General features: G+C 36.3%; 1 protein-coding gene across 1 annotated transcript in view; it reads left to right on the top strand.

The window, feature by feature from the left end:
• LOC135221900 (pancreatic triacylglycerol lipase-like) overlaps positions 1 to 10,938 on the top strand; it is a 24,166-nt gene extending 13,228 nt beyond the window's left edge. Inside the window, exons 2-11 of the mRNA XM_064259881.1 lie at positions 2,536 to 2,757; positions 3,266 to 3,549; positions 3,836 to 4,049; positions 4,408 to 4,566; positions 5,081 to 5,215; positions 6,373 to 6,500; positions 7,374 to 7,512; positions 7,830 to 7,956; positions 8,239 to 8,421; positions 9,267 to 10,938. Of these exons, the coding sequence (XP_064115951.1) occupies positions 2,536 to 2,757; positions 3,266 to 3,549; positions 3,836 to 4,049; positions 4,408 to 4,566; positions 5,081 to 5,215; positions 6,373 to 6,500; positions 7,374 to 7,512; positions 7,830 to 7,956; positions 8,239 to 8,421; positions 9,267 to 9,399 (1,724 nt within the window). The 3' untranslated portion in view covers positions 9,400 to 10,938. The remainder of the gene's footprint in view (positions 1 to 2,535; positions 2,758 to 3,265; positions 3,550 to 3,835; positions 4,050 to 4,407; positions 4,567 to 5,080; positions 5,216 to 6,372; positions 6,501 to 7,373; positions 7,513 to 7,829; positions 7,957 to 8,238; positions 8,422 to 9,266) is intronic.

The raw sequence follows: 10,938 nt of genomic DNA, 5'->3' as shown, positions 1-10,938 counted from the left end.
CTCTTTTCATGTCTCTGGTCATTGGTTCCACAGCCTAAAAGAACATGAAGAGAAACTGTTGATTCTAATAGACAACAAGTAAAAAATGCGCCGAAGGCAATCGAGTTTTCTGTACAGCGTATAATCAAGGCTACTGAAAATAGATATATCTCTTGTTAGTTTCGGTATGATGGTGTATGAGCCCCGGCCCAAGGAACTTTAGCCACGGCAAGGTGGTGTCCTACCCTATATCGTTGCCAAACGTATGATCATAACTAACTTTAACTTAAATAGAATAAAACCTACTGATGAAAGTGGTCTGTCATTTGGTAAGTTTGATGATTGGAGGGTGGATGATCAGAATACCAATTTGGAGCCCTCTAGCTTCAGTAGGTTTTAAGATCTGAGGGCGGACAGAAAAAGAACCACTTTAAATTTCAGTCAGACTGATAAAAAGAAGTAAAGCTTGAAACCAAATTTTCATGAGGTATACAAATGATCTCCTTCTATTCAGATTCACTCTTGCCATTTCGCAAGACGTTCAATACCAGGCATCTGTAGTGGTTTTCACTTGCACGAAAACATACAATATTCCCAGCAGGGGTTATATATCCGGAGAATCTTGGCACTAAAGCTGCCACGATTTACTCATCATCGTGTGGGGCTTCCTTCATTTACTGGAAATCCATAAGAGTGAACTAAGTAAAGAAGTTGATTTTCACTGGTTCAAGAGGTCTCTGCTGACCAGCAAAGTTGCTCGCCAGGGGGATGAGACGATATTTATTTGTCAAGTACTGTAACCAGTGGTACCGACCCTTCCCTGAAAAAGCGGGAAGCCATACCTTATAAACTAACCATTGAAACTTCTTGAAAATAATCTTATTATGGTGCCCACACCCAAATTACCTCGAGAATATCCATATGAACTGACCTAACCTAACCTAGGGGAAAAACGGGTTTTTGCAATACTAGTACACATCTCGGGAATTTATGTCCAGTTCCATTCTTTCCGACGTCTTCACTGAGCGAGTCGTCCTACTATTTCTCTTATCTGGACTTCGCTTATTCCTATGTATTGTTCACCAATGTAATCGGGACCACACTTTGATTTGTTTCATTATAGTAGATTAAACTGACGCACGTGAATGTTCCGTTTTGCCTTGAGGCAAATCCTGAATGAGCAGACGATAAAAACTTGATTTTGTTGATGGGGAGCATAACAAAAACAGTAAAAATAAAAAGAATAAGAAACGGTGCAGATGTACTTTGATGATCTTGCCACAACAGTGCCTTTTTTTTCTTTTTGTAACTCATCTTTAGTAGAAGAACTCGTTTCAGGTTGGACTGGGTTTTTTCCGTTCACTCAAACACCTTTTACTAAGAAGAAATTCGATGAACTGACCTTTATTAATTTATAAGATTAGGTTTTTTTATTTTAAATTTCATTCGAAACTTGCAATTAAAGAAAGAAAGGGAACTGAAGGTGATGAACAAAATACGCATTATATATACACACATATATATATATTATACTGGCAATACTGGTCGCTAACATTCCGAGATCTTGCCAGGTACCTATATGTCTATAGGCCATTATAAAATTGACATTTGGAAGAGATGAATATGCTTCCTTAAGTAAAGAAATTATTTTATAAATAAATGGTATCTTAGTATGAGATATATACATATATATATATATATTATATATATATATATATATATATATATATATATTATATATATATCTTACTTAAGTTATTATTCATTATAAAATAATTTCTTTACTTAAGGAAGTAAATTCACGCTTCCAAACGTTAGTTTTATTATGGCATATAGATAGATATACGTACGTGGCAAGCTCTCGGAATGTTCCCAAGTATTTCCAGTCACATAATATTCTTGCTGCCGAGTGGTTTATTGTTGTCTGATTAAAACCTGCCACCCTAAAGGACCTTACATACCTAGTCAGTTGACAGAAATCATTTTTGTTTTTCTTTTAAACTTACGATTATAGCTACATTTCTATAGCGTTCCTTCTTATCCTTCCTTTCCTTTATTTACTTACTCTAAATTATTTCTATCCTGTTAAACTTTAATTAGATATATATATATATATATATATATATATATATATATGTGTGTGTGTGTGTGTGTGTGTGTGTGTGTGTGTGTGTGTATTTACGTTTTACATTTGTATGTGTGTGTATATATATATAGTATATATATATATATATATATATATATATATATATATATATATATATATATATATATATATATATATGTATGTGTGTGTGTATTACATATGTATGTATAAATATGTGTGTGTGTTCCAGCATAAGTCTGAAACGCATTGAACAATTTCAACCAAACTTGGTATACATATGACTTACTATTTAGAAAAGAATACTGTGGGGGTAAGACATCTCTAGCACCAAACGAGTTGGGGGCTGGAACGCTGTACCAAAGAGAGAGCGAGAGGGAGAGGGGATGAGTCCATTATTATTTTATTCTTCTGCAGTTTCTAATTTATCAACCTGATTCCTTTCCCATCAGGTCTAGGTAAGCAGGAGGCTTCGCTGAGAAGGCTGTGTATGATGTCGTTTCTCGTTGTGAGTCTCGGTTTGCGAGAGGCTCAGGGTCATGAAATCTTCGGCAGTACTGCTATGGATTTCCTGAAAGGCCTCCCCGAAGTGGGACGCGCTCTGAAGAACACCCTTCAGGCGGCCCTGGCGCCTATTTTTCAGCCTCGAGGTGCCACGGCCCAAAGCAGAGCTGGTAAGGGTCATCTGTCTCATGTTTGAAAGTTTCCAGCGGTATTTATATGTGTTTTTTATCTGCATATTGAAACAGCTGACTGCTATGGAATATTAAAGATATGAAAATACGGAAAACTTTCCATTATTCATGAGAAGTGTAACTGAAGAGTAAATGAAATTACATAGGCAATACGAGATTATTAGATATTTTTGAAAAAGTGTCTGCAGCACATCCTTGCTAGAACAACCCTCACTGGAAATAATCCCCAGCAGTACCATTCCACCTGGAATTATGACAAGATTTCATTTAACTCCTGACATGGTACTTACAAATAGTAACTGAGGGGATAAGATTTCATTTAACTCCTGACATAGTACTTACAAATAGTTACTGAAGGGATATTCATGTGACTTTCTTCTAGTCACTTTTCATCACCATGATCTAAAGTCTCCGTAAGATGGCATATACATAATTATGTCAGTATCACTTTGAATCACAATCCTAATTCAGTTTATATTTCACTCAGGCACAGCTGGAGATGGATCACATACTTATTGCTACGGAGAATTGGGATGCATCGCTATGAGCAGGGACTTCTACCACCCCATTCACAGGCCAATAAACTTAGCTCCAGGGAAAAGGGAAGACGTCAGAGTTACCTTCACGATCAAATCAAAGGAAGATCCCGTAGGAGTTGCTGTACCTTGGAATGATGTCAGGAAGGCCAAGGAGTCGTCGTTTAAGCCCAGCAGGAAAACGAAAGTTATTATTCACGGCTTTATGAACGGCAGGGACATGCCCTTCATGGAGGTAATTTGACAAAGTCACAGTAACAATCGTCTCTAGGAAAAAACTTGTTGCTTATTGAAGAAACAGTCTTCAGCTAGGTTTATTAAAACAATGAGAAAGTACGAATGGTTGCGGACACTTGACATTTTCACAAGCTACTTCTCATAGGCAAGTTTATGATACCTCAATGATTTTGAAAGTTGATAGTCATATAGGAAATTTGCATTTGTATTCAACCTTTAACTCATTAAAGTAACATTAAAATGATTATATTATTAAAACGTCCCATTGTTCTTTCATGCATCAGGATATGTCAAAGGCCTTCTTGAGCAATTACGACGTCAACATAATATGGATAGACTGGACGGATGGGTCCCTAGTCCTTTACAACAGAGCTGTAGCGAACTCGCTTCTTGTCAGTCTGGAAATTACTCACTTTTTGAAATGGCTCCGGGACAATATGGGTCTTAATCCGGCAGATATTCATCTCATTGGTCATTCCCTAGGGTCCCACATAGCAGGTGAGCATCTGGTTTTGAAATATGTATTTGAAGGTGGAGTAATTATATTAACCTTTTCTTGTGTAATGTTTCGTGAATTAAAAATGAGGCGAATCCTCTCTCTCTCTCTCTCTCTCTCTCTCTCTCTCTCTCTCTCTCTCTCTCTCTCTCTCTCTCTCTCTTTCAAGATTCTATTTTACTTTGCGGAAAATGGGTAATTTAGGTCCAATTTATTGGACACTCATTAGCATCAATAATCGGTTGCAAGATCAAAATTCAATTTATGATTTGAAGTTCTTAAGCACATTGGTCTATTTCTTGTATAATATTTATTTTCGTTACATGCCAAGAATAATCAAATTTCGAATTTATTGTCCAGGATATGTAGGAGAGAAGATTCCTGGTCTGGGTAGAATCACGGGCCTGGATCCTGCAGAGCCTTTCTTCCAGCACCTTCCGAGTACAGTTCGTCTGGACCCATCTGATGCCAATTTTGTGGACGTCATTCATACTGATTCGGACTCCATCTTTAACATTGGTAACTATTATTTAGTTATTTGCACGCTCATGTAGCACACCTTAATGAAGGTTAATTAAACTACCTTTAAGCTCTGTTAGAACTTAATTTAAGTCGGTACTTTAGAAAAAAAAATACACAAAATGGAGAGGGACGATAAGGTCTTGATAATTAAATGCCAGTAATCAGTAATCTAAGTCAGCCGTGAAACAGAACTATTTGACCACCTCTCTCTCTCTCTCTCTCTCTCTCTCTCTCTCTCTCTCTGTGTGTGTGTGGTTGCACTGATTCGTAAATTCCACCAGATTCTTTCAGAAATGTTGTTTAAATTGTCAGAATGAAAAGGAACGATAGCATCAGAGTCAAAGAGACAGTAGACTCTAAGTAATCATGCTTCTGAAGCAGTATATGTTTTCAAGTTCGTAACTTGATATACTGTAAAAATTACAGAAAATCTCTTTCCGTGAAGAGCGAGTTATTTGTATTATCTTTTAACAACTTATTACATGAAAATAACTGGCATGACTCTTCTCAGGTCAAGGTTTTGGTCTGCGACAGCCAGTTGGTCACGTAGATTTTTACCCAAATGACGGTAAGCGGCAACCCGGATGTGAAGCCCCGTTGGCTGTTCCGTTCAGGCGGATGTCCAGGAAAACGAGTCTCAAAAATGGTTGGTAATCTTCTCTTGTTAACATATTTTTTTTCTCTCTTGTCTTCGAAATGCACAATGGGCGTTTGATACATGGCACATGTTATTCCTCTTTTCATAGTATTTACGTCACAATTGCTTATTTTCACAGTGTTCTGTCAAATTTTGATTGAGACATCAAAACGATATGTGCATACTACACCGCATTATATATATATATTATATATATATATATATATAGATATATATATATATAATATATATATATATATATATATACATATTTACTATATATATATATATATATATATATATATATATATATATATATATATATGTATATGATATATATATATATATATATATATATATATATATAATTTATATATATATATATTATATATATAGATATATATAATATATAATATATATATATATATATATTTTTATTTTATGTGGGAGTCGTTTTTCCCAGAACTGTACTTTTACAGTAAAAAAAAGATAATCACAGAAAATATGGACCTCAAGAGATAATGGGGGAATCGTTCGATCCCCCTTCCCCTTCCCCTTCGGTACAGGCCTATGTAGATATGTATATATATATATATATATATATATATATAATATATATATATATATATATGTGTGTGATATATATATATATAAGTTTATATTTCTATGCCCTTCTCCATTCAGCTACCTGGCACTCAATTCATTCCCGGGAATGTCTAAAGAATTCCGTCTTGCTCTGGATCTCTTATGGTACATCACTTCTCATGTCTAATTTAATCTGTCACACAGTCATTCATTTATCCAAACTAATCACTGATCACATTCCTGCGAGTCAGAACTTAGAAATACAGCCCTTATAGACCAGTGGATTTTGTGACTAAATTGATTTCGCAATTACTAAGGTCACCACCGTCCCCATACTTTCAGTGTAAATGTCAATCATCTTATAGAAATAGAGATGCAGATGTGGTTCTTGATGGTTAAGCTGGTGTTTGCCAGCATTGGTTCTTGTTCATACAACAACCCATAACTGTCATTCGGTGATATGAAGTGATCAAATGGTCATGGAAAAATGAGTAAAAACATGATAGTATGCAAGTGAAGAGCAGTTGAGAATATTCATGCCGATGTACCTTCTAATTATTTGTTTTCTTATCCCTTAACAGTCTGGAACGCAGTTGAGAATATGATTGGCTGCAACCATAAGAGGGCGGTGGAATTGTTTACGGACTCAATTAAATCCCAGTGTCCTTACATGGCTTTCCACTGCGACTCCTATGAAGATTACATGTCGGTATGTACTTATGGAACTTTGGGCATTTTCATTTCTTGCGTTCCTTTATTGCTTTTCTAATGTCAATGGATATATTTGAATGATTCTTATTTTTGGAATGTCACTTCGTTAGTTTTAAGAGAGTTTTAAGAGTCAAGATTCATCTTAACGTAGCTCTTATACACACACACACACACACACACACAATAACATTACACAAACACAAACACACACAACACACAACCCACACACACATATACACACAACACACAACACACACATGTATATATATAATATATATATATATATATATATTATATATATATATATATATATATATATATATATATATATATCGTCAAGCACTTTATGTCATACTCTACTGTACTTTCATGACTCACATTAATTTTTTTTACTAATATTCCTAAAATCTCTCCTTCTACTCATGCAAACATATTTTCCTTTTTTGTCAGCCTTCCTGTGAAACTCCTTTTCAGAACTGAAGTGATTATGCTCCCATTCGACTTTTTTTTTTCTTTTTAAAGTAGGAAATCTCAAACTTTTTTTTTTCGTAATACGGCAAAATCGAATGTCTTCTGTACCTTCCGAAATTGAGTACTTACTGACAGTAGCTTCGTGGCATAGTTTGTTCTGCGGATGTAATATGGGGCACTGGGTCTAAAGCTGTGTGTGTTACGTCAATGCTACGTGGCAAAATAATAAATGCCAAGACTTACCTTTCCGTAATAGTTTCAAGTTAAGTCTCTTTCACCCGCATGCGTAGAAGCTTCCAGTTCTTGGTTTTCAATCATACAGTATTATTCAGTATTATAAGTAAGTTACTGATCATTTTAGACTGCCCATCATGCAATTTGTTCCCTTCTCCCATCATAGGGCAAGTGTCTTTCGTGCGGTGTCGATGGCACTGGCTGCGCTCTTATGGGTCTTCACGCCGATACCTGGCGCGGAGCAGGTACAGGAAAGGAACTAGTTCAGCTTTTCACCTCGGCCGGGACTGCGCCTAATTTCTGCAGTAAGTCTGACTTTTGGGGATTTTCTTGTGCAGTGCATTCTGTAAAACGTATCTTAATATTCTTTCATATTTATTCAAACGTTTTTCCACATTTAATTAAAGGTAAAGCCTGACCTGTCTTCCATGGGCTGGTATTATCAGAGTGTTATTTATGATGGTATGTGTCTTCAAGTAGTATATGATTATTGCACGTAACTAAAAGGCTTTAGTACAATTATAACTTCATCACTCGAGCACCTTATGGAACGCTGCTGAAGTCAGTCATTCATATATGGACAACTTCCGTTTTAAACAACAATGACCTCATATCTTCACAGGGTACCATTACCAGATTGTCGTAGAACTGGGAGACTTGCCAGGTACTGAAAGGGATAGACTGGGTAAACTCTATACAACCTTCATTGATGGAGATGGAAGGAAAATGACGTTTGATCTCACTTCAAAGTAAGTATCTATTTGCATGACTCTCGTTTTGTTTTCTTTTATTCAAGATTTTGAAATGTTTGACTATTGTAAGAGAAGGAAAATTAAGGTATTCCAGCAAGTTTAAATTCGCATAGACTATCCACCCTTCCAGCTTTGCTTATCTGTCAAAAATTTTAGCCCATAACTTATATATATTCTTGGATGAAAAACCCCAACATGTCCATTGATCTTATCCTAATAACAAAATACCTGCTAAACAGAAAGGGAAGATATTGTCGTTACTGAACTGTACTATTTCAGGCATCCGAAGCAGTTTACCTCCAGGAGCCACCACAGCTTCTTCGTCGAAAACGAAGAAAACTTCGGAGACGTCAGAGAAGTTGAGGTGAAGTGGGCAATGGAGCGTCGTGGATCCCAGTCGACGCAGACCAGCTTGTCCCTTCAGAAACTGGCCATTCGTAATGTCGACACTTACCCACTCAAGTAAGACCACTTTTACGAAGTCGTGATTTACATTCTGGCAGACGTATTCGTTGGGATTTTCTTTAAGGGATTACCCTGAAATAGTGCATGAATAGTTAGATGAATAAGGATAGATCCTTAAGATGGAAAAACAAACAATTAGTTTATGAGTAGTTACCTGTATGAAGATAGAGCCTTAAGATGGAAAGACAAACAATAACTAAGAAAAGATTAATGAAAAAGAATAATTCTGTTAGCTAAACGTTTGTTGCGTTTAGTTTAAGATAATGCAGCAATATTGTTCATTCTGACACTGGTATTTGAGTTAGCAATTAACCTCTAAGGTGGAATGGGATAAATGATTATATGCAAAAGAGGGGACTAAAAGAATACTCAATAAACAGGAAAACAAAATCGGAATAAGATCAACTGAAGTTTACAAAACTGAATCACATCAGACACGTTCACGGAATACAGGATTGAAATTACCATAAGAAATAAACAAATATCTTATTCCTTCGTGACAAATGAACGCAAATCGTTATGTGGCAGTTTTTACTATGATTGGAAGAATAACTGTCTGATTTTACAAAATTATGAATTAATCATGAAAGTTATTTACAATTTGCAAAATTCTAAAGTGACGTTAACTAGGAAATTCAAGTCCATGTAGACATCTTTGTTTATGTATTTGTATGCATACATAATATGCATAACTATATAACATACTTTAATGACAAGTCCATTTGAAACTTACTTCCAAGTTATTACTATTTTTATGAGTGTTTCTGTCTTTAGAGGTCTTTAATTTACCTATCTACATTTTCATCTTTTTATTTACTCAATCATTTGCTTACCTTTCGCAGGGAGAGCGTCAGTCGGCAAGGCAGAAGCGAGAGCACGTTCTTCTTTTGCGAAAAATACGGCGCCCCGGTCATGATCGCCGACCAAGAAACCGTGACGCTTAAAGCCTCTTCCAGTTGCTTCGGGAGTGGTTGAAGAAAAATGTTCGTTTCCTTTGTGTATGACTTCCATCTCCTCCCTTTGAAACCACCTCTATACTTACAAAACTGTGATGTAATTCATAAGTGTTATCTTAAGTACAGTTCAGCCAAGTCAAAGGACAAAAAAAATGTAACATGTCCAGATGGTTAGACTAATTAATATAACGAAGCCCGTTGATTAGACTGCTTGATTCTGTCGAATTCAACAATTCAGACGACTGTATTCAAAATGGCTGAATTATGCTTAATAATAATTCAGTATCGGACCCTGAGGGCATTATTTTTAAAACGTGATGTTTTATGTACATATCATAGTTATTTCACTGTCATTAGTTTTACTACCATTTCATAGTTTTCATTTCTGTCATCACTGTAAATAACATCAATGATTAGCAGATCTCGTACAGATTTCCCACCCCATCTTCCCCCTCAGGTTGATGGAACTTTGCTGAATGAGTCTGAAACTGTAACTATTCTAGGTGTAACTTTTAGCTCACATCTAACTTTTGAGAAACTTCTGATGAAAGTTTCAGGAAATGCCACACAAAAGTTAGGTATTGTTCGTAAGGTAATATATTTATAAATGATAAATTCATTGCAACCTATTTTAGGTCATTTGTACTTCTTTCAATACAATGCCGTTCTCTGGTGTGGATGTCTGCTTCTGTCAGAGATTTATCTCATTTAGAGAGAGCGGTCCATGGTGGTAGGTTTCTGTTTAGAAATAATAGCGTTATAATAGATTCACATCAACCGTTCAATTGATGTCTAGGTCAGTCCCTTACGACACTCCTGATTGGCTGTTTATAAGCCAATCCCAGGGCTGGAAACCCCCAGTCTCTCTCGAGGGTTCACATAGGCAGGATGTATGTTCCACGTCTTCTGAGGGATACGTCTTTCAAAAGTATCCCTCAGTAGAGGTGGAACGTACGTCCTTCTTATGTGAACTCTCTCGAGAGACTGAGAGTTTCCAGCCCTGTGACTGGCTTATCAACAGCCAATGATAAGCGTCGTAAGAGACTGACCTAGACAGATGCACGGTTGATGTGAATCTACCATAGGATTAGGACCATCGATGGATGATCTCTTGTTTGTCACTTTATTTCAAGAGAAATCTTTCCTATTCACAACTCCCTGATCCCCTTTACCTTCCGAGAGCAGCCAGATTTGTGGAAGCAGCACCAATCAATTTGCAGTGAAGTGTCTCGCTGTCGAACTACTCAGTCCCAGAGGTCCTTTATTCCTCACACCATTGGACTGTGTATTAGTCTCACTAAGGAAGTCGTGCAGTTGGGACTTCAGAAGTTCATGCGAAAATGCAATGTATTACTACCCTAATACTGTTCTTCTTGCATTTTAATCCATTTTTATCTACCGTATTTATTTATTTATTCATTTATTTATTTCTTCTTTAATAAGTTAGATCTCTTCTTTCTGTATTTCCCTTTACGTCCTCTTGCTTCTTCCTAATTAACACCATATTGGAAGCTTGAATTTCGAGTCAATAGGCCCTGTGGGCTTGTTCCATACAAAT

Source organism: Macrobrachium nipponense, chromosome 3 (genome assembly GCF_015104395.2).
Source record: "Macrobrachium nipponense isolate FS-2020 chromosome 3, ASM1510439v2, whole genome shotgun sequence".
Lineage (NCBI taxonomy): Eukaryota > Metazoa > Arthropoda > Malacostraca > Decapoda > Palaemonidae > Macrobrachium > Macrobrachium nipponense.
Note: the sequence above shows the minus strand (reverse complement) of the source record. Positions and strands in the feature narration are given on the sequence as shown.